General features: G+C 30.4%; 5 protein-coding genes and 2 long non-coding RNA genes across 14 annotated transcripts in view; 4 read left to right on the forward strand and 3 right to left on the reverse strand.

Moving 5' to 3' along the window:
• Nucleotides 1-13287, reverse strand: part of LOC111426655 (wide awake) — a 42441-nt gene extending 29154 nt beyond the window's left edge. For both annotated transcript variants that reach the window (XM_023061277.2, XM_023061276.2), the window contains exon 1: nt 13172-13287. In XM_023061277.2, coding sequence (XP_022917045.2) covers nt 13172-13287 — 116 coding nt within the window. The remainder of the gene's footprint in view (nt 1-13171) is intronic.
• LOC111426659 (uncharacterized) lies at nt 332-3118 on the reverse strand. 3 transcript variants are annotated; one of them, XM_023061286.2, is made up of 3 exons: nt 2775-3118; nt 2405-2493; nt 332-2259 (listed from the first exon to the last, which is right to left on the reverse strand). In XM_023061286.2, the coding sequence occupies exon 3, from the start codon at nt 2218-2220 to the stop codon at nt 391-393; it is 1830 nt and encodes a 609-aa protein (XP_022917054.2). In that variant the 5' UTR covers nt 2221-2259; nt 2405-2493; nt 2775-3118; the 3' UTR covers nt 332-390. The 3 variants fall into 3 exon arrangements, with proteins under 3 accessions (XP_022917054.2, XP_022917055.2, XP_022917056.2); XM_023061287.2 differs by having other exon boundaries at nt 2405-2510; nt 2775-3100; XM_023061288.2 differs by lacking the exon at nt 2405-2493 and having other exon boundaries at nt 2775-3100.
• On the forward strand, nt 3674-5687 carry LOC111426662 (uncharacterized). Its single transcript, XM_023061292.2, has 2 exons — nt 3674-4191; nt 4289-5687. Exons 1-2 carry the CDS (start codon nt 4184-4186, stop codon nt 5355-5357), a joined length of 1077 nt encoding a protein of 358 aa, XP_022917060.2. The 5' UTR covers nt 3674-4183; the 3' UTR covers nt 5358-5687.
• On the forward strand, nt 5560-7890 carry LOC111426660 (interaptin-like). Its single transcript, XM_023061289.2, has 3 exons — nt 5560-5687; nt 5939-6612; nt 6662-7890. Exons 2-3 carry the CDS (start codon nt 5946-5948, stop codon nt 7813-7815), a joined length of 1821 nt encoding a protein of 606 aa, XP_022917057.2. The 5' UTR covers nt 5560-5687; nt 5939-5945; the 3' UTR covers nt 7816-7890.
• Nucleotides 8249-19485, forward strand: LOC111426665 (uncharacterized). 3 transcript variants are annotated; one of them, XR_011640352.1, is made up of 3 exons: nt 8249-8346; nt 8413-19020; nt 19116-19485. It is a non-coding gene; the product is annotated as an uncharacterized lncRNA (long non-coding RNA). The 3 variants fall into 3 exon arrangements; XR_002707866.2 differs by lacking the exon at nt 19116-19485 and having other exon boundaries at nt 8413-12826; nt 12880-18898; XR_011640353.1 differs by lacking the exon at nt 19116-19485 and having other exon boundaries at nt 8271-8346; nt 8708-18898.
• Nucleotides 15629-22135, reverse strand: LOC111426658 (multiple inositol polyphosphate phosphatase 1-like). Of its 3 annotated transcripts, none has more exons than XM_071195856.1 (5): nt 21945-22135; nt 19179-19221; nt 17880-18493; nt 16241-17534; nt 15629-16190 (listed from the first exon to the last, which is right to left on the reverse strand). In XM_071195856.1, the coding sequence occupies exons 3-5, from the start codon at nt 18490-18492 to the stop codon at nt 15965-15967; spliced, it is 2133 nt and encodes a 710-aa protein (XP_071051957.1). In that variant the 5' UTR covers nt 18493; nt 19179-19221; nt 21945-22135; the 3' UTR covers nt 15629-15964. The 3 variants fall into 3 exon arrangements, with proteins under 3 accessions (XP_071051957.1, XP_022917053.1, XP_022917050.1); XM_023061285.2 differs by lacking the exon at nt 19179-19221 and having other exon boundaries at nt 17880-18232; nt 18290-18493; nt 21945-22134; XM_023061282.2 differs by lacking the exon at nt 19179-19221 and having other exon boundaries at nt 21945-22134.
• Nucleotides 19988-22519, forward strand: LOC111426666 (uncharacterized). Its single transcript, XR_002707867.2, has 2 exons — nt 19988-21147; nt 21197-22519. It is a non-coding gene; the product is annotated as an uncharacterized lncRNA (long non-coding RNA).
• Nucleotides 22520-22829: the final 310 nt, after the last annotated feature.

The raw sequence follows: 22829 nt of genomic DNA on the forward strand, positions 1-22829 counted from the left end.
ATCAAATTATTTTTATAATCGAATTAATAATGGAATATAAAACATTAAATCGTCGATTTTAAACCAGCAAAAGCTTCCGCCAACACGCAAAAAGAAAGAAAAGATACTTTTTCTTATTATCGCAACCAAACACCACTGTGGTATTAATAAATCATTAATTAACATGATTAATATTAATAAATCGTATAAAAACTCACCACTTTTACAGAAGAAATTCACCCACAAAAGAAATCGTACACACTTTTAAGGTTATGTTTCTTATACTGTTCTTATACTCAATCATACGTTTTTACAACGTGATATTAGCAACAAAATTTTCTCAACAACATCATTATGAATTAAATTAATATTTATTAATTTATTTACTTATTAATCAATTTGATAACATTTCTACTTTACATTTTTATCTTCGAGTAAATTATAAGCTTGAATCAATAAATTAAAAACCTCTTGTCGTACCGGAGCAGTTTCCGGCATCAATTGAATACGAATTTCTGAAAATTCATCCTGATACTTGTTTAGTTCGTTAAAAATCAAATCGTAATTCAATATTTCGGCCTCTTCGATATCAGAAACCATTTGTTCGAGCATAATTTTTAATCTTTCTAACTTTAAATACGGTGATTCCGTTGATGTTTCACTTGCAAAATCTAAACTGCTACATTCTGACACTAAACTTCCGCGAGGACCTTCTTCATTCTCTCTTTCCCGTTCAAGATTTTCGTTTTCATCGAAATTCGCGTCATCATCTTTCTTTTCTATCCAATTCAATCCGTGTTTTCCTGCTTCAATGATTTTCTCAGCTTCACTGAACATTTGCACAACGTCTAAGCGAGTAGTTATAAATTCGTCTTCTTGCACAAATCGAATATTAATGTATTTAACTTTAAGTTTTAAAAGTTTTTTCTCGGATTTTTCGTAAAAATCATAACCTTTCTTTAACTCTTTCTCCGGGGATCGCAGAGTGGATAATAACTGATTCAATTTCGTTTGAAGTTCTTTGATCTTTTTTACACTATTCTCGTTTAAATTCTTTTTGGGTTCCGATTTTTCGGGTTGCTGAAAACTTATTTCAGAACTCGTCGACGTTTTATGACTTTTATTACCTAAAGAAGATAATTTTCCTTTAAGCGATTTTAAATATTCCAATTCCTCGTCGCGTTTTAAATCGTACGGGTGTTCTTGAAAATCTTCCGGTGGCAAAATTAAATCTTCATTTTCTAAAATTAACGTGGAATCATAAAACACATCATCATCTAGTTTTGATGTTGACGGTTTTTGGTCATTTTGAAATGGATATGAATTGTTTGGTTCTTCTCGATGATGAATTAGATTGTCATGAGTGGTATCATGTTCGTTTAATGTTTCTGTTGATTTAAAATGATTCATTACCTTTGTTAATCGACTTTTAAGATCGTTGATGTTTGTTGGTTCATTTTCTTCTTGATTTTTAATTGGTACATGTTCAAAACTATATTGGCGCTTTAATTTAGGTGTTTCGACCGGTTCTTGAGAAGAATTTTTTAACCCCAAACTAAGTTTGGTTAATTTTTCCAGGCTAAATTGGCGTTTTAACCTTAAAGGATCTTTTTGGTTTAAATCTTTACTTTTCGATTCAACCTTTTTTTGATGTTTTTCAACTTTAGATTTTTCCTTTTCGAGGTTATGTTTGTTTTTAAGATAATTTTTATATTCCCTAATCTTTAATTCTAAATTTTTTTTGTTTTCCGATAATTTGGGTTGCTTTTTGGTATCGATTTTATCCAAAATGTCTTCAATTAACTTTCCATAACTATCCTCGATAGTTTTCTTATCACCAAGGATTTTTTCAAGATTTTTTTGAAGAATTTCCAAGGTACTTTCAACAATAACTAACAAGGAATCATGTAATTTCTTCTCAATAATTAATACTTCAGTTTGTGTTGTTGTCGATTTCGTTTCAATCAATTTTTTTATTGGAAGATGAGGTTCCTGTGGTAAAACAGAACGATTTCTGTCAGTTAATAAACGAGGTTGATTTCTTTCGTTCAATTCATTCCTAATTGGTGCAATTCTTTTAGGAAGTGTTGAATCTTTTTGTTGAGGTCCTTTTTTATTGGAATTTTTTTGGTTTATTGTACTACTTGAACTATTTGACCCCGTTGAAGTCGGTCTCCTTCTTTGGGGTTGTTGCGATTGAGATATTTTCCTGTGGCGTGGCCTGGTTGTTAATAAATCCATTTTATGTAAGCAGAAATCCTTTTAAGTAAATAAAATTATCTAAAAAAAGGAAATGAGTCATTTAGAAAAGGGTGTTAATGTATTTATATTGTTAAAATCAAGTTAAATTTAGATAATGTCATGTGATGATGATAAATGGCAAATGCAACTTTCCTAACTACTTTATTATTTAAAAATTACTCACATTGTTTAGTCGTTTTTATATCTTATTATTATGAAAACTTGGGTTAAATGTTACACTTGTTATGTTCGTTGTAGTCATAAAGCAATTCCCTGCGAAACCCAGATAGCTTTTGATAAGATAACAGCATTTGAGATTAAAATTAAAATAGGGCAAGGTGTTTTTAAATTTGTTTTAGATTAAATAGTTATACAAGAGACTTCTTTACAAATTTGTGAAGTGAATTTCAAATTTAATAATTACACGTAATTAATTTCCAGTTCTTTAATATAAAGTACAATTAATTATATAAGATAAAAATTAAATTATTATTTAATGAAAACAAGAAATGTCAAAATAAACGTCAAAACATTTTATTTTTAGGTTATGTTACCTGTCAATAATTTGTAACGTAAAAAATATTCCAATAATCTTTTTGTCATCATAATCCTCCGGATTTTTCTGATAAATATAATAAATTTCATGTAAACTCCGTAACACGTAATATTATACATTTTCTTTTACACCTTGCTACTTAAAGCTTTCTTGGAGCTTTTTGGAGCTTTTTTATTTTTAGCGCCATCTATTTGAGCTAATCCGACTAAATTTGATAAATGTCAAAGTGCTTTTAACATTTTTAACTTCACAAAGATAAAATAAAATTGAATTTGGGATTGAAACGGCTTTATATGACGAAACGATCCAATTAAGAATCGTCAATAACCTTTCCCAACATTTTGTATAGGTCATTGATCCCTACCTGAACCCCAACATTGTTTACCGAAAGTTCATTGACCCTACTAAATGTAACACAAACATTTTTATGGTTCAAATTATCGTTTTTAATACATTTTAGGTTTTAACGTGGATTATTTTTATAAAAAATAACATTAATTTGTGTACTAACAATAAGTTTAAATTATCGTTGATAGCGCCATCTGTACGTGATATAATAAGACTGAAATATAAAAATCGGGTTTCAATTACGAGATTAATTACACCAAATAAGTTATTTAAACAATTAATTTTAAGTGATTGTAAAATTGTGTGTTAATTAATTTTTTAATAAATAATAAATATTTTTAGGCAAAATTAACCGCCGAATTTAAGTTAGCCATCTAGCGTTATTTGTACTAATTAGCTTTGGTTACTTCTGTGTGTTAAATATGTCTGTTGTTCTAATTAACTTTTTAATAATTTAATAATAATAATTTATTTATCGTTTCATTTACTTTAATTTTTATTGTGTTATTTAAGTTGTAATTTTGTTAAATATTAATTAGTATCACCCAAAGATGTTTGGGTGGTACTAATTAACAAAAACAAGATTCAAGAAGTATATTTAAAGAAAATGATTACAAAATAAGCTTTAGTACATACTTGGTTTATTTCATAAATAAAATTGTTTGATAAATTAATATGTTGCTTTATATATGGTAAAATGCTGAATGATGAATGTAATCATAGATAATGTAACTAAAAAAAATAAACTAATCACACTAATTAATTTGATGAAAACTAATACCATTAAGCCTTTAAAAATATAAATTGATTGTCTGTACAACAAAAAATTGGTCCAGTATTGATTGTTTAAACGTTTTTATCGTTCCGATAATATCTTATCAATCAAATAATTTGTCAGGGGAAGATCAATATTGATGAAGCAAGAACTCCCTCAGCACCAACTACACTTTAACTTAATCCTTGATAATTTACGAGAGTCACTAAAACCATTAATTTATAATGTTCTAAACCGCATCTAAACTAGGCGAAATCTAAAATTTAATTAAAGAATCACCGAAAATGTTAAGGTAAGATTAATTTTAATTGTTTTAAAACTCAAAGATAACAAAAAGTAATCATTTTTTTCTATCGGAAATCCGAATTAATTGACAATTTTGATTGTAGAAATATATTTAGACAAAGCATTTCGATTCCACAACAAAAAGAAGCTTCAACACAATGCGAAGGGGACGCAACACAAACATCGCTTTTGTGGACTCAAACCGAAAACATTTTTGGACTTATCGAATCTTACATCGAACAATTTTTAAGTGACGATTCAAATCAAATAGCAAACATAAAACATTACGAGGAACGTTTAAATCTTTTTTATCAACTTTTAGGAACGGTAATTGTTGAAAAAGAATCCGAACAATTTCAAAGAAAAATCGAAATCGATTTAAAATTGGCTCAATGTAGATACAAAGTGGAGCGATCGAAAGGATTGACCGCATCTAAAACATTAACGAAGGGTGTAAACGAAGAATTAGGTTACGTTTTAAACGTTTTGGAGAATTTTAAACGCACAAAAGTCGAATTTACCAAAGAAAATTTTTTAATTTTAAACCGAGTCAAAGATATTTTGGATGATTTAACCGAAAATCGAAACGAAATCGATCGACAATTTTCATTTTCACAACAAACCGAATTAAGTATTCTTCATAAATTAAAGACGATTCAATCATTTTGGAAAACGATTTACAACAACCTCCAACCATCGATAAGCAAAGAATGCAGAGAGAACATCCAAATCATTCTCCAATCATTAAACATCGAAATCGTTTTAAAATTGAAGGAATTACACGTCGATGCGGATGATATTGAGCCGGTTTCTATAAATACAATCATTTCAAATGAGTTATTATCGATTGATAATGATGACGAGGACGAAGATTTGCAGCCGTTTAAAGACCCAGCAAGGATGCACACTTTCGATACTTTACAGATTGCGAGAAAAACTGTGAAATTAAAGAATAATATCGCCGAATTAATCCGGGAATTGGAAGGAAATGATATCAGTAAATATGAGAGGTTAAAGAAAATGTTGGATAAATGTCAAGATGGTTTCGAAGAGATCGAAAGTCACCACAACACCGATTTAATCGCTTTAAGAACTGAAACTTTCAATAAATTACTTGCAGCATCAAAAATGACTAATGATTTGTACGAAAAGAAATTATTATCGAAGAATTAATTAAAAAAGAATAAATATTTGTGTGATTAATTTTTAAGTTTTATTGTAAAGCGGGGCCAAAGTTAGTGTTGTGTTCTTAAGAAAAATTTATTATAATATTTGTGTTGTAAAGTCTATTATTACGTTCAATTAGATAAGATAACGAAAAAATGATATTGATCTCGTTTACAAAAAGGTGCCGTTTTACTATTGATTCAGCAAAGGTACACGGTGTAATTATAGTCGAGGTCGTTATAAAACAATTATAATTGTAGAAAAACCTTAATTACTTTCGATATCGATGGAGTCAAGAAAAAAATTAATTTTGGAGTAATACAAAATCAAAAAATCGTAAGTAGTCGTTTTAAAGGTTATCTCAATTTGATAACGGAAAAAATTATCCCCAAAATTAAAAGCTTAATCATTTTAATATTTCATTTTGCTCGGTTCCAATCAAAATAACCAAAAATTAAAGTTATTAAAACCCAAAGATAGCAGGGTATCGTCACAATTTTTTTATTACGGCCTTGTTTATCACGAGATAACATTCCAATGATAGTTTTTCGCTTTGAAAACAGTGAGTAATTAAACTTTTATTTTAGAAAAAGAATGAGTATTTTAAAAAAGTTTCTTGCTTCGAATTTAACAAGATACGAAGAGCAACAGAAACGACGTTACAAGAAATACCTCAAAATACAAAAATCGAACGCAAAAGAAACACCAAAAACCGAGGCTGAGTTGTACGAAGATTACATCGAACGCCAAAAATCATTGAGATTGAGCAAACAAAAAGCACCTCTCCCAAGAGAAGAAATCATTTTTAAAGAACCCAATTCAGGCTTAAATTTAGGCCCAGCTCCAGCTCTTTTAGAAGCCACAAACAACTTCGTCGTTGTTGATTCGATTTTACCCGAAGATGAATCAAAAAAGGCTTCAATTGAATGTAACATTTACGAGGAAATTGCCCACCCCCCAATTCCAGTTCGAAGGAAACCCAGGAAATCGTTTGAAACCTCACAATCTTATTACGAAGAAGAAAAACCACCTCAAGAAGCGATTGAGAAGCATCAATCGATTGAAATTGGAAGAGTATCAATGTCCACTGATTCAGACTTGTACTACGATTGCATCAGCAACCAAACCGATTTTAACGAAGAATTCCAATTTAACGACATAAAATGGGAGTACCCCGAAGAAACGAAACCAAAAGGTGTTAATTTAATGACTTTGAATGAAGAGATTAATAATGCTTGGAGGGGAAGTTCGAATCAAAACGGTACCAACCTAAAATTTTTAAATATAAATTTTAATTAAATTATTTTTAGGTTATACAGTAGAAAACATGCAAATTCAAAACGAAATTTGGAGTCCTCAAGAATTAACAATAAAGGAATCTAATTTTGAACCAAATCAAGATATTAAATTTGAAAATTACGATTATGACGATGATGTCTTTATGTCCTCCGATAACGAAACGACAACGGAATTAATCCAATCGTTTAACGATTTCGCTGTAATCGGTACAAAAGAAGTTGAGAGTGAACCAAAATTATTAGTTTCTAAAGAAAAAATTAAACTCAATCAATTAACGAATTATTTCGATCCGGACGAAAACGAAGGAACAATACTCGATAATGAAAAAAAATCTTTTTCTTCAACATCTTCGCCCAGCTCAACGTCTTCATCGTCATCTGAAGGTGATGTTTTTGAAAAGAAACCTGATCGAAAAGTTAATTTTGATTTTGCAAACTCTTTTTGTACAACGTACGAACGTCCAAGACAACTTTCTTCTTACTCGGATGATTCGGCGGAAGACGAAAACCAAGTTTTACAGCCCCTTTATTTTAACGACGAGTATTATAACCAAAAAGACCACGTTTATAAAAATTTTGGTATCGAAAATAAAACAATTTTATCCCCGATTTATGAAAACATCAACGAAAACAATCAATCGATGGATTTAGTTTTATTAAGTTGCCAAAACGGTTATCACCACGAAAGTGAAATTAATGAAACAGAAGATGATGAAGAACTAGATCAATTTAGTGAGGAAGATTCGTTGGAGTTTGATATAAATCGTGATAAAAGATTCCAAGAGTATTACGATAACATCGGTGATTTTAATGGAAAAACGGATAAGAATACAAAAGAAGATTTATTTTCAATTCCAAAAATCGAAAATGAATTGGATAGAATTAAACAAACGGGCGATGATGTAAACGTACAAATCGATAAAATTCATTTAGTTCTAAACAAAATCAGCGAGCAAATCGATTATTTAGAATCAAAAGACGACGAACAATACACACCTTTATTAAAATTATTGTTGCTTTGTATGAAAATATTGGGAAATTTAAATTGTAACTTCGACGAGGAGACTTTAAAATCGCAAAAAATCAACATGGAGTATATCAGGAAATGTATAACAACTCTAAAAGAAAAACAACAACCTAAAAATACGCTGGATGATTACATCTGATATTTTTTAATTCGCTTTTTATAAAATGTACAAAAAATATATTTAATTAAACTTTTTAATTAGTTGTATAAAAAAGGATTTGTATGACTAATTCCTTCCATACTGTAGAATTTATTCCAATTTTCCTCCATTATTAACGCAGTGGTTATTTAATAATGCAATTTTAGTTTAAATTAATTGTTAGCTTAGTTTCAATTAGTTTATATTGTCAAATGTTAAACAACACTGAAAATAAGGAATACCTACCTAAATAAATTGATAATTTTTTCATTTAAATTATTTTGGCTCGTTTCAATAATTTAATAAAAAATTGATTCATCCATTGAAATGAATATGGAATTTTATTAAAATTTTTTTAATTTATTTATTTTATTAAACAAAAAGTAATAATATTTTATAGTAATAATTATTTAATAGATGGCGCTTATTGTTTGTTGTTGAAGAAATGTCAAGATCATTTTCGTCTTAATATTTTCCTCATCTAATTTGAGTTAATTTTGTATTATTTTATTCGTTTTTTAATGTTTTAAGGTAAGTAGAACACACCAAAATTTATTTGCGATAAGATTCCAACAATTTTAAATTGTATGGTTTCAGTTAGAAAATCAATTAAGATCGTAACCTCAAAAACGTAACTGTTATGTTTATTTTGAGACTTTTTATCATTATAATCGTTAACCATCTCAATTAAGATAAGTCTATTCATTGTCTATTTATTTATGTTGAATGTTTTCGCTTACATACAAAAAGTTTTTCGCATAACCTCAAATTTTTTTTGATGAATTTGGTTACAAATGGGAAAAATGCGGAGAAAAATAGAAAGGACACAAACAAAAATTATGAAGGTTTAAAAGAAAAATCGATCATTTACAAGAATATTTTATTTTCGTAGATTTCCTAGAAAGGTCAATGTCATTACAATTTCGTAGAAGCCGATCACAAAACCTCCTCTCTAATTTAAGAAAATCAATAATCTAATAGGGATTGTTTTGAGGTAATCAAGTCGGTTCATTGGAAGATAAAATTATTTATCGATGTAAAAAATTTGGGATTGAATTAGATTAAGTAAGATTGAAAAGGAATTTGAAATAGCTCGACGTAAAAATTCGCAAGCTTACCATTTTTCTAGATATAGAATATTAAAGTTGAAAGGCGGAAGATGAGGATGCCCCACGAACCATCCACCGTCAGGTTTTCTTTGTTGGGAAGGTAATAAAAGCGAGATACGTATTGGGTAACTTTATCTCAACGAATTCACTGAATATGCATAAGATAAAACATAAAAAAAATTCACATCCAAGTGAATTAGGTACGTTTAGAAATAAATTAAAATGGACTTAAAAATTGCTTACAATTAGATTACAAAGAAAAACTTCATCTTTTATGGAAACTTCTTTGATCAAAACTTTTTCTATGAAAACTTCATTTATAAAAACTTGTGTTATAACGATCCCATTTTAAACGTGTAGGCGAGAATTGCAATCGGAGCCACCTCCGTTGGCGTTATTACAATAATTTACACGTGTAAGTCGTTTCGTGCATGAATTCGTAATGGATCTCGAATGTTTTGATAAATTCTGCTTCCATTGTGGTTGCGTAATTGCTAAAAAGTGGCTTCTCTCAAAATAAAGAAGAAAAAGTGGTTCGTTTACGAGAAACCGAGGGTTGAAATGGAAAAATCTCATATTATCTAGTGAATAACGAAAACGAATCTCGTAATAAATACTGAATCGTGTCCCTTTTGGGACACTGAAAATTACTTTTATAAAATATCTTTTTTCCTAAATTTTTTTTTATTAGAAAACATAACCTCACTTTTTTTAGACATGTAGTAGAGATTTTTCTTTTAATTAATTTATTATTTTTTGAGAGTGTTAATTATTAAGCAATTTTTGATTTATTTAATGATTGGGATTGAATTTCCCTATAAATAAACACACAAAATCACTAATTACTGTTACATTCGTTGTAATTATCTCTGGTGTAACATTAATTACTAAGCTGGAAATACGCTTCGAACGCGGAGATCGATAATCTCATCAACCACATCACATAACTTAAAGAAAAAAGTAAAAATTAATTATTTAACAAATAAAAAAAAAATTTACAATTCTAACCTCAACATTTTTTTTTTTTTAACAATAAAATTCCCTGTCAATGTTACTTGGTTACTTTGTTTTCTTGAGATGTAATTTTCAAGATATCTTTGAGGCCGGAAGAAAAGTTAGGTGTCGGCCACCTTAACGAAGTACCTCAGTATCTAGTTTATTAGAAAAAACTTAATGCATCATAATTATATACAGATATTTCATAGATAACTGCTGTTACATTTCGTGCTCAAAGCGGCGAACTCCGTGTTTCGAAGTTGTATTTGTACCCAGAAGTTCGAGGACGACCTCCATTGAATTACAAAGTTAACCTCAAACCCCCTACGAATAGCCACCGCCATAGCTAAGTCAACCAACCACTGCAATTCCCCCGAAATAAGTTAATTTAAATTAAGTTTTGCGTAAAACTTTTCTCGCCTCTATTTGTTCTTATCGTTTCTTTTTGTTCCTGTGGACGACGTTTTCGTCGTCGTTAACGAAGCCTAATTTTCACCCTTCGAGGATTGATTAAGGCACTAATTTCGGGGGTGTAAATTTGGTTTCTGGAAATGGGGGTTGTTTGCTAACTCCTAAGAGCGAGTAAACAATCGATGTAAATTTGATTAAATACCAAATCAATCGGGACGAGAACAGTTTTTCCACGTAGAAAAGGTTTGTACATGCATAATTGGAGTAACGAGATGGTTTAATTACCGAAATTATTAACGCTTGTGTCACCATCTGTGAAAGCGCGGTTTGCGCAATTTACCAAAGTGATGTGCATGCTGAAAACATGCTATACAAGGTATGTTGTATTCCCTTGATATTATCTTCTCGGTCGCTTTGTTTGGCTCCACTTTAAAGCTGTGAGGGGAAAAATCCAGCACTCGACGTTTGATTTTAACGCTTAATTAAGTTTTAAAAGATAAACATGAAAAATAAAATTAATTTTCCATGACCCTATACAATTTTTATTGTAAAAAACGGAATGCGCACAAAAAATGTACTTGACAGCGAATGATTAGTTTGGAAAAAGAGTTACAGAACGAATCGATACGCGAGCCGCAAAGCGAGATAGAACTCGCTTTATGTGTCCGTGGTCTTGTTCCGTATGTTTTCCTGTTCGCAATATAGCCGGAAACAATTCGACTACGAAACCATTGAAAGTACAATTGTTACGCTACGACCTATTCAATCACCAAGTAAAACGATTGAATAGGAGCGGATATTGAAGAAACGAACACTTAATTACCCCCTACAAATTAATCTTTTTGAAAATGGTAACTTTTCCATCCGTTTTCGTATTTCATAAATACAAAAATATCTTAGAAATCTCATAAAACTGTTCTAGCGGAGAATTGGAACGACCCAAACTTTATCCACTAAAATCACTGAAGCGATATTCAAATGAAACGGAAAATTCGTTCTTCCAAAAAAAGATTGGAATAAATCTAAAAATTTTTAGATTAATTAACTTAAAATTGACGTTTGTTAAATATAACTTTATTACCAACATAAATCTAGTAATTTTTAACAACGATATCTTCCAACCCAGTTTTAGTTTTCATTTTTCCACTTCCGATTTAAAGAACGAACATAAATCTCGATTGTACTCGAACTAGATTCGTAATATATTGCACCTTATTGTAACCGGAAGAAAAACTTTTAATTTTGTTTTTTTTATTATTTTCCGGTTTATTTTCCACGATGCAACGTCACATGAAATTATGTAAATTCATCTTTCACGTCGTTACATGTTAAAGAATGAATATAAAAGGTGTCTTCTCTCGGGTTATTTCGAAGGCGTTAACTTTAAGTAAAATAAATATCTTTTCGTGGGTTCTTCTTTAATAAATGGTCCCAATATCGATTTCCACTAAAAACTTTATAAATATAAAGTAACATTACGAGGAAAACTTATCGTAGTAATTTATCGTTAAAGTTTTCTTGTAAATCCTTCGTTAACATAGTTCTTGGGTAATAATTTACATGTTGGGACATCAACGATATGAAACGTTATTGCGTGTGACAACAACACGGTATTGTCCTCCAATTCATAACCCCCGCATATTACAATTTACAAGATCCACCATCCGACGTAAATTCCAATAACATTTATTGATCGTCTCGGTTTGAATGTAGAAAGGGTTGGATTGTAAAAAAAGTATTTTCAGTTCTCTGAAGAAGTTGCACTGAAATTAGGGTCGTTACATCCTAACGAGACACTTTTTTTTATTAAACATTTTCGCGAACACCGTCGAGACGACAAACTTTAAGACATTTTCGTGCTAATTTAAAACTCCGAGTAGTAACAAAATCCTCCCGTTGATACTTGTAAATGCAAAGTTGGAATTTACTTCAATTTACAAGGTTGAAACGGACTGAATTTAATTTAAATAAATTAAGATCTAAATAAAAATAATAATAAAAGGATACGGTTTTATGTTGATGATAGAGATGGCGCTTTTAAACGTCAACAAAAGTTGGGTTGTGTTGAATTTTTTAATTAATTTGAGTTTTGAGTAATTAATAAAGTTGTAATTATGTTTTTTTGATTACGTCGTATCCGAATTAATAATAATTTTCATTAATTATAGGTGAATTATTGAAGTAAATTCGGGAATGACGTTTCTTCATTGCGTTTTCTTCTTTATCGGCGTTTTATTATAAATTTGGGATTAATTATTTAACAATAAATTATTGTGTTATTTGACAATTAATAAAAAAATTTATGATTTAAATAAAATTTCATAATTAAATAATTCAAGTTTTACGTTAAACGTTATTAGATTACTAGACAACCCATTATGCATCTTTTGACATAAGTCATTATACTCAAATCGGTTTTTTATGATAAACTTTAATGCATAGAACATAAAGAAAATCCACTCAAGAAGATTAATTCTGATAAACATTTTAACGGGGCAAGTTTATAGTTCGCTTCTAAAAAATGTAATCAGAATTTTTCCACTTTTAGGGGATGTCTCGAAGATCAATCGAAAGAATAAGAAATTAAGGGTAATTTACGCTTTAAAATTAAGGTAATAAATTTGCGAATTAGACAGAACGAATAGAAGAATGCAATTAAAAAAATCCAGGACCGGTTTTTCAGGGAAATGGAAATTGAAGTCAATCGATTGTGCGATTACGCTTTTACATCCCCAATCGTAATAACAGGGCTTTCCCGATATACATACAATAAAGTAATAATAGGAGCATAAACTAAATCCAATTTTTTAATGGATTTTTTTAGGGATAAACTCACTTACTTTTTTTCGCGTTCTTTTCGCTGCAATTTCTTCTTTTTGAACGCCTTTTTCACTCGGAGAAGTAGAAACGCCGCTCGGTCTATGGTTAGAGCTGTGTATTGCTTTTTTTCTTCCATTAAGGATTTTCTTTTTTGTGGTTAAAACTGAAAATGGAATTAATGAGAACTATAATTACCCTCGAAAATTACCCCAATTAATTATAGATTAACAAGTTCAACTTCCCCGGGGGTCTAAATGATTTATAAAGGGGAAACAAAAATATCCTTCGATTCATTTAACTTTAATAAATGTTCAATAATCGATTTTTTGTGAGAATATCTTTCATATTTTTGTGTTTATGTGATTTAAACGAGATTAATAACTTCATAAAACTCCCGCTTTCCAAGAAATCTTAATTAATTCACCTTCATGATTTACTCCACCCCGTTTTGCTCAACCCCAAAGGGAATTGTGTGTAGTTTATGAAATTCCCCCCCAGTTTATCGTTAAAACGGGGTGCTTAAGCAGATGTTTAGCGCCTCCACCATTTTTGCTACTTAAGATGAAGTTTTTTTTATCGGGTTTTACCTCTTTCCGAGAAGAGATGAATTCATTAAAATGTTAATTTCCTGTCTTCCCCCGTTAATTAATAACTCATTTTTGAACTAACCCTTAATTGAGTAAATATTGCTTCTTTATGATGGAGGGAATAAAGTATTTTTATTTATTTGTGGTTTTACTCTCCCTTAAAAGGAGTGTCATTTCATTTCCGTTATTACAGAATGACGTGCAACCTTAACTCGATAGATAAAAACGTAAGAAATTGCCTTTTTTAATTAAAAAAGTTGTCACAAAATCGATTATTAACTAACTTACAATAAAATTTAAAAAATGTTTTAATAAAAAACTTTATATTTTTAGAAAACTTTGTATTAAAAAAGAATTTTTTTAACTTACAAAGAAGAAATCCTTTCGAGAAGAAATTGAAGCGCACTAAAAAGTTTTTTTCACTTAGAAAACGATCAAAATTGAATACGCGATCGCGTGTCTATCCAAGTAGACTTTGAATTAAAAGCTGGAAGTCGTAAAGCTTTGCGCGCGATCACTTGTAAGAGACTGAAACTGGCAGTACCAAATTTTCTACGCGCAAGACACCCGCAAGTTCGGATGCACCGTTCTCTGTCTATGGGGTCGATACAAAAAGGGGGGGTGACACAAATGAAGACGGCCAAAAAACGATAAAAAAACGCAGCTTTTAGACCAAAAATAATCAATTTTTAAACATTCTTCAACAAAATTCTAAATTAATTCGTTCAAATTCGAAATCCACCAAAAATTCCTTTAAACTAAACAAACTATTACCCTTGTTTTGCTATCTACATTACAAGCCGATATCTTCGTCGTCTTTAGAGATAACAAAATATTAAATACACCACGAGAAACCCTGATCTTTCCTTCATCTAAAATCGGGTTTTGGCTTGAAGTTTGATAATTTTGAGGTGTATTTGGAACACGGTGACGTTTTCTATTTTCAATGAAAGAAAGATCAGAGTTTCTCGTGGTGTATTTAATATTGCCCTATCTCTAAACACGACGAAGAGATCGGCTTTTAAAGTAGATAGAAAAACAAGGGTAATAGTTTGTTGCTGTCGTCGCACGGGTTTTAAGTGAACCCAGACACGATGGGGTTAATTTTAAAAATATCTTATTTCCGGTTATAGGAATAATTTCCGATTTTATTTCATTAAGAAAAAAAAAATGTGTTGGTAATCTTGATTTATGAATGACAATCAGAATATAACCTAAAGTTAATATTAATTTAAGTTTTGACACTTCAAAATGTAAATTTTTTTTATTAATTTAATGAAATTAAAGTATAAAAAGTTTTTTAGCTACGATATCAATTGACGATAAAAGCTATACTCGAACAAGATCATAACTGAATTTATTACTACTTTGACATTTTTTCTTTTTATTTCTTCTATAAAACTGAAACGAAACGAGACGAGATAAAACAGAAAATTTATTCGATTTGCGTAGAAATGGACTATATCAAAGTGCAGTAAATGGAATAAATGGAAAAAAATAGATAAATCTTGTTTTACATCGAACCTTTTTCTTTATATCGAGTAATTTTCTTTACCCCAACTTTATTTTTTCCCCCATTTTATTTCGGTTTCGTTAAAATTCCAACCGCGTACGTTGTGATTTTATTTGACGTATTTTTCATAGAAAACGTCCATCGAAACGATAATTTATCGTTCTACGTTACGAATCCGGCGTGGGATTCGATTTTCCATTTCACCTTTCCACCCACGCAAACGAAAATGACAAAATGTCTAATGAATCAGTTCCGATGTCAAATTATCTCGCTGCGTTATGCTGATACGCGATATCGATCAGTTTAAAGTGCATTTTAAATTTATACTTTAAAATCATGTTAAATTGGTTGCCTATCTTACAAATTACCTCAAAAAATTGTAAAACATAAAAATCGTTTATTAATTTTATTATTTTATAAAAGAGTAAGTATTAGACAATATGAACACTTTAAAATTACAACACTTAAATATTTCATTGCTACAAAATCTAGATTCAATTTTTCTTATATATTATTATAAAAATAGTACATTAAAAACTTATTTTTTGTACAAAAAAACAAACTTTGCATTCTTAACGCTAATAAAAATTCTTTTTAGATCAATAAAATCTTAATTAAAAGTGATTGCTTGTAAAAGTTGTGAACTCGTTGTAGGACGGATTTCGTTTCGATATAAAAGAAATGGACGGATACAAAATCTACGAATGTTAATCTTAAACGATTTGATAAGTGAAGAAAGCTACGACAACGCTTAAAAGTCCTAAAAGAACATGAGATCTTTCTGAGCCGCTACAATGTCGGCATTGTTCGATGACATCTTGATATTTGCTTCGGATGGTTTCCCAAGAACATAACCCCACCGAGCACTCGGGGATATCAACAGGATTCTCGTTCAGGTAAAACATGACTTTGTACATATCTCTTTGCGAAGGATCACACCTAAAATTTATCAAATTAATTTATACTTAAAAAAAAATTCTTTTCCTTACTCGTATAAAACGGCTACAAAATTAGCAGCGAATGGAGCAATCTCGGAAGTTTTCCAACGTCTCCTTGATTGGGTGTAATAATTTTGAGCACTTAACGGTGTATAATCCCTGTATAAACCCATCGCAACCAACATGTGTTGGATTGAATCAGCCGTTGCAAAGGTAACGGCAACTTTTTGATGACTACTATAACCATCGATGGTTTTTTGGAACCGTACGTACATATCTCTTAAATATTGACATCCAGCCATTTTATTTTGTTGCTCATTTCCATATCCATTCCGTAAGAAATCGCGTAAATCTTCTGCGTATTCCAGTAAATCCAACTGCTTCTTGTTAAACACCGAACACCACGCCGACTCCCTTCTTGGGAAAAACGCCTTTTCTAAACGACACATTTCGTACATATCATCGATTACTGAGTCATTTAAAACATATCTGTAACCTAATCTTCGAAAGATGTTTCTTGTTAAATCTTTGTAATCGGGTTTTTGTTTTAATTGCATTATTTCCGGGTCATCTCCAAACGATCTTGAACTTGAATATTGATTACCTTGATAACCTGATGAAGGATATTGATTTCCTGACGAGTATTGGTTTGGATATTGATTTCCACTGGAATATTGTGAACCTTGATATTGCCCTGGAGAACCAGAATATTGTCCAGAAGAACTAGAATATTGTCCGGGTGACCCAGAATATTGTCCAGGTGACCCAGAATATTGTCCGGATGACCCAGAATATTGTCCGGATGACCCAGAATATTGTCCAGACCCTGAATATCCCGCACTTTGATATTGACCCCCAGAATATTGGGTTGAATATTGGCTATTATATCCAAAAGATCCACATCCATCTCCTAATTCATCTCGAACGTTGGCATGCACCAAAGCGGAATTTTGAAATAACCCCTCAGTAAACTCTTTATAACTATCGTAAATACGATCCATTCTAGAATATTGGAAATAATAATGATTTTCTGAGTATGGTACTCCTAGAAGTTCCCGAAATTTAGTTTGATATCTCGACACCAAATAACGCATGTCTTCCATTCCTTGTTGAGATAACATAAACGCTGATGAAAAATTAATGGTATCGTTCCATCTCCAACGTTTCAACAATTCGAAATCTTCGCGACAAAGTCGCCCTTTGCCCGGGTAAGTTCCTTCGACTTCGTAGTTACGCATTATTTCATCTTGAACTCGACGCAAATTCATTAAACGTTGAATTACGGTTGGATCGGGAAAATTTGCACCCACTTTATTCAAACTCCAAAATTGAACCGGTCTACATTCTAAAAAAATCAAAAAAAATTAGAATTGTTATAGGTTAGGTAAACTGTCAAAAGAATTTTTTAGGTTAAATTTTTTTTTATTTCGAAGGAGAAATTAAAGAGAGTTCGTTTTGAAAAACTTTTTTTGAATAACCGTTATATTATTATGATTAATAACGTTTTATTATTTAAAAAATTGGTTTTAATTTTCTTTTTGAGAAGAGTTAGTGTAGGGTGGTAACAATGAATTTTTTTTTTAATGTAGGTTGCTATCGAATGTTATTGTTGTATTATCAATTATCATAGATAAAATTAAGGTGAGGTTAATTTAAAAGTCCTAATAGAAGAATTTAAAAATATGATTACGTGGAACTGTGGATGATCCCAAATTTTTTCCATAAGCGAACGTATAAGCAGTTTTTGGTCCAAATTTCAAATATTGTTGGTGATCCGTTGAATAACAATAATCTTCGCAGCAATCTCCATCATCGATTCGTTCCCCTTGCGGTGCATATCCACCCCTGTTCCTCCCGTAATCATCATATCTCCCTCCGCTTTGTCCATATCTTCTATCTTGGTTATATCTGTCATAATCCTGTCGGTTTCGGTCATAATCCGGCCTGTTTCGGTCATAATTATCAGTTCTATTTCGATCGTAAGGGCTGTAGTTGTATCTGTCGCGATCATACGGTTGTTGTGGTTGCCCGTATTGATCCGTCCTGTTTCGATCATAGTTTAACGGTGTATATTTTTCCCGATCAGTTAATGGATTATACCTGTCTCTATCACGATCATATTGCCGATCCCGGTTGTCGTAGGGTTGTTGCCGATCACGATCGTATTGTTGTTGCCGATCCCTATCGTATTGACTCGTACTATATGGGGTACGATCGGTGTTATCACCGTAAGGTTTTTGACCGTAAGGATCATATTGAGCCCATGATGGAGCGATGATTAAAATTAGGATTAGATGGAACATCCTGAAACATTTTAATTTTATTTAAATTGTTTTTAATATTTATTTAAAGTGTAAAAAGTGCAGTTTAATAAAAGTGCTTTTGCGTGAATGGGGTCATACACACTTATTAAATTGAGAGAAAATTTTTATGTCAAACGATATATGCAAGTATATGCATGAACACAAAGTAAAAGAAATATTTTGATCAATTTTATATTTTGCGTAATTTGAAGTGAAAAATAGCAAATATTCAAACGAAATAATTTCGCGGCTTTTCTGTGACGTAGGAACCACACTGCCTAAAACAAGTTAAATTGTCCGTTAGATAGCGCTTGCGGTGTGACAGTGTCAAAATAAAACCATGGATGTAATAGAGTGTCTCTATTACATCCATGAACAAAACATAATAAACATAACCTACAAACACTCTATCTCCTTTCAATACAACCTAAATGACGTTCATTTCTTTCTCGCATTTGAGCGGGTAGCAGGGGACGCAAAAGTGAGAATCGTACGTCATCAACGAGGGAATTTTAAAAGCGCAAATGGGTATATAAATTTTTAATAATTTTTTTAACAATGACTTTGTTCGTAAATATTAAAAAAAAAAATAACGGCAACTATATTTTTATATAAACTTTCAGAAAATATAATAAAAAAAAAATCGTGTATGACCCCATTAAAGCTTTTAAATAATTTTTTTTCACCTGGATATTAATTTAATGTTGAGTTGGTTATTTAATTAAAAATCTACAAAAAAAAGCGAATTTATTAACGATTAATCATTTTTGGGTGAATTAATAATTTATTTTTGCATTAAATTCCTTGTAAATGACGTAACAAAAACGATTGCGCGGTGACAACGCCTTCATTGCAACGTTCCTCGGTTGTTTAAAAACAACAGCGCTACGGAATGGGCACACAGAGCTATCTAACGGTGAAGCGGTGAGGTTCGTAGTTAAAATTTGTTTTTTATGAGATTAGTTTTTGTTTATCTTACTTAATTTTACCAAGGTATGTTGATTAATTTGTTTATATCAATTTGTTGAATGAAACTTTTTGAGTTAACCGCTTTTAAAAGCACATTTGTCGTAAAAGCGGTTTTGATTCATTTCTATTTTTACGCTGACTGTGTCTCAACTTTCACGTGCTCACTCGCCAATAACTTTTCCTCAAGGAGTGTTGCTAAAAGCGGTTTATTCAAAGCGTGTTTAGAATTAAAATGTAAACAATTTGTTTTTAAATTGTTTTAAGATGGGAAATCCGGTTTATACCATAATTTGGTTGTTGATTTTAATTTTTATATCATTTTTCGTTGCTGCCTTTTGCGCGGGATGGTACATTTTATTCCATCCATTAAGCGTTTGTATACCAGCTTGTGGGGTACGTATTTAAAGGCTTTTATTTAACTTTATTTTAATTAATTATTTTTTATAGCAAATTGCTGAAATTTTATTATCAGGGATTCAATTTCCGCATTATTGCGCTGAAAAAATGATGCAAGGGGCGGCTTTTCCATAAATTTGATTAATTATTATTAATAATAACGATTCGAAAGTGTTCAATGCTTATTTAATTTATAATAATTTTATTAACAAAGTACAAAGGAGTATATTGAATTAAGAACTTAAACATATAAAACCCATTAGACGAATTTAGATAACGATTAAAAAAAATACTTTAAAAAGAAAACCGATAAAGACTCATTTTATCAATATTTTTATAACCTGGCCTTAAAAAAATAATAAAGATTAAACAATTTCCGAAAATGTTTATAAATAAAATAAACAAATTCCCCGTGGTACCATCTATCGGTAATTCGCCGAATTAGACGACGATTAAAATCAAGTCCGTAAAACATTTTAGGTTAGCCTTTATACAAGTGTAATAAATAGAATTAATTAATGTTTCTAAATAAACCTAATAATTTTGACTTAAATATTAAATTAAATATGTAAATATATAATCCCCATCTAGCGTTTTACATGTGAATTAATTTAGTTGTCACTTCTCGCTATGTCAAATTAGAACAATTTTTTCGTTTTAAATTATCAGGTAAGTTTTTGATCATTTTCTCATTAATTTCGGGTTTATTTAACGAAATGAATGTGTTTAAAATAAAAATAAATTCAGTTGTAAAGTTAAAAGTTATAAAATATTTTTTGGGTTATGTTTATGTCACCGTAATGTCATCGATATTTTTCAATTAAAATCAATGTCGTAAACCGTTTTAGGTAAGTATTTAAACTATTGATTAATTAATAAATCGACTAACTTAGAAAAATGAATTAATTTATTTTACAAAATATTATTAATAAAGGAAAATTGTAAATCAAATTAATTAAATAAGTAATAACAATAATGGATTAATTAAAAAATCGTATCGTATAAGACAATAAATTTAATACGTTTTAATTGAACCCTTCAAATTTAGGTGGCGCTAGTATGAATTTGATATTACAGATTTTAATACAAACATAAATACTGTCATTAATCAAAAAGTTACTTTTTAATTAAGTATATTATTAATTAAAAACATCCTAATAGATGGGAAACGTTTTTTATTCGATATGCTGGTTCTTTGTCCTCATCCTGTTCTCATTTCCCATCGCGTTTCTTTGCGCACCCTTTTACATTTTCTTTTACATGTTCGCCGCTTGTTGTGATTGTTGCACGGTAAGTATCTTATTTAACAGAAATTCGATTAATAATCGAACAATTTTAGCCTTTTACAGATTTTCTTTTAAAAGGGGTACAACTGCCAAATATATGCGTAACAAATATGATTGAAGGAAAATGTTAATTTATAAACAAAACTTTAAAGTGTTTTGAATCACGTTTATTTTTGTACCTGAATCACCTGAACGATGCGAACACGTCAAGGATATATTTCTAATCGTTTCAAAAAAAATTTAATAAATTCTTTTACTTTAACGCATAGTCCATTTAATTGAACCCAATTGGTTTAAATGATTCAAATTTCAACGTGCAAGTTTAATGAGTCATTTAACCAGATAAAGGAATTGTATTGCGTTCATGTTATGTATGTGGGAAGGTCAGTTTTGATTACTCATTATTTATTATTTTTTTAATTATTATGTATAACGTGGACATCATCGATTCGGAAACACGCGCTTGGTAAGAACGCGCAGGTCAACTCTCTTCGGAGGTTAACAAACCCAACAGGCCCCGCAATAAGAGCCTTTTATCCCAATAAAATATTCAACTCGCGTGAATAACATTAATATTATCTAATTTGACGTATCAAAGTTTTGAGGTGTCAAATTTGACGTTTACGAAAAGTAATCAGGGCTGGCAACTTAGTTTTCCCTCCAAATAAAGCGCTTCTAAGAAGCGATTAAAAGAAAACTTGAACTTTAAAACTGTAATTGAATAAAGAATTAAGTTGTAATCAAGTTTTTTTCGATAATCAATCTTTGTTTTGTTGTTTTAAGCATTAAAATGTTAATTACCTGTCCCAATAAATCGGAAGCTGTTTTCTCGGGGTTATCTTAACCGGTTAAGATGAAAAGAAAGTTTAAAAAACCACACCCACCACACCTGTAAAGTTCTTTAACGTTAAAATTTCTTTTAACGGACTCGAACTATGTAGTTTTCTACAAGAACGCGTTCACAGCAGGAATGAGAGTCGCCCAAGTCCACTAGTTAAACGTAGCCGTAAAATTCTCTTCACGTCAGCAAGTGGTAATCGGCCACCGCAGGATTGCAACTTCTTATGACGTGAACTTCCCTCCTTTTCCTGCTTCGCAAATAACCCATTCTTTCGAAAGTCACGTATTCTTTCTTTTTATGTAACGGCGATGTTTATGTTTCCTCTCTCTGTGTGGTGTGTTGTATTCCGTGTGAAGTTTTTTTTAAATCATCCAAGTTTGGATGGAGTTAATTAAGAATACCTTCACGGAGTTAAAAATGAATTATTTCATAACACAATTGGAAAGAAATGTTTTTAAATGCTAATTGTTGTGTTTAATGATCGTTTCTATTCCGATATGATGAGGAATAAATTTGTTTATCGACCTCGATTTTATTTGATTTGTTTTAATTTTTAATTCACTAAAGTTTTTGATACATAACCTTTAAACTTTAAAAAAAAATTTTACCCACAAAAACCGGTTTGATCACAACAAATTTTTAACGAAAATAAGTAAAAGTGGGTTACCCAACTTTCTTTACATATTAATTTATTGATTAAACAATTATTTATAAATAATTAAATTAAATACGTAAATAAAATTCTTTACGTTTATTTGACATTTACGTTAAGAAAAAAATTAATATTAAAATTTAATTCGATTAATTACTAAAAAACTGATTTTTATTGTATAAGTTGTTAATAA

The sequence above is a fragment of the Onthophagus taurus genome, chromosome 5 (assembly GCF_036711975.1).
Source record: "Onthophagus taurus isolate NC chromosome 5, IU_Otau_3.0, whole genome shotgun sequence".
NCBI classification, from domain to species: domain Eukaryota; kingdom Metazoa; phylum Arthropoda; class Insecta; order Coleoptera; family Scarabaeidae; genus Onthophagus; species Onthophagus taurus.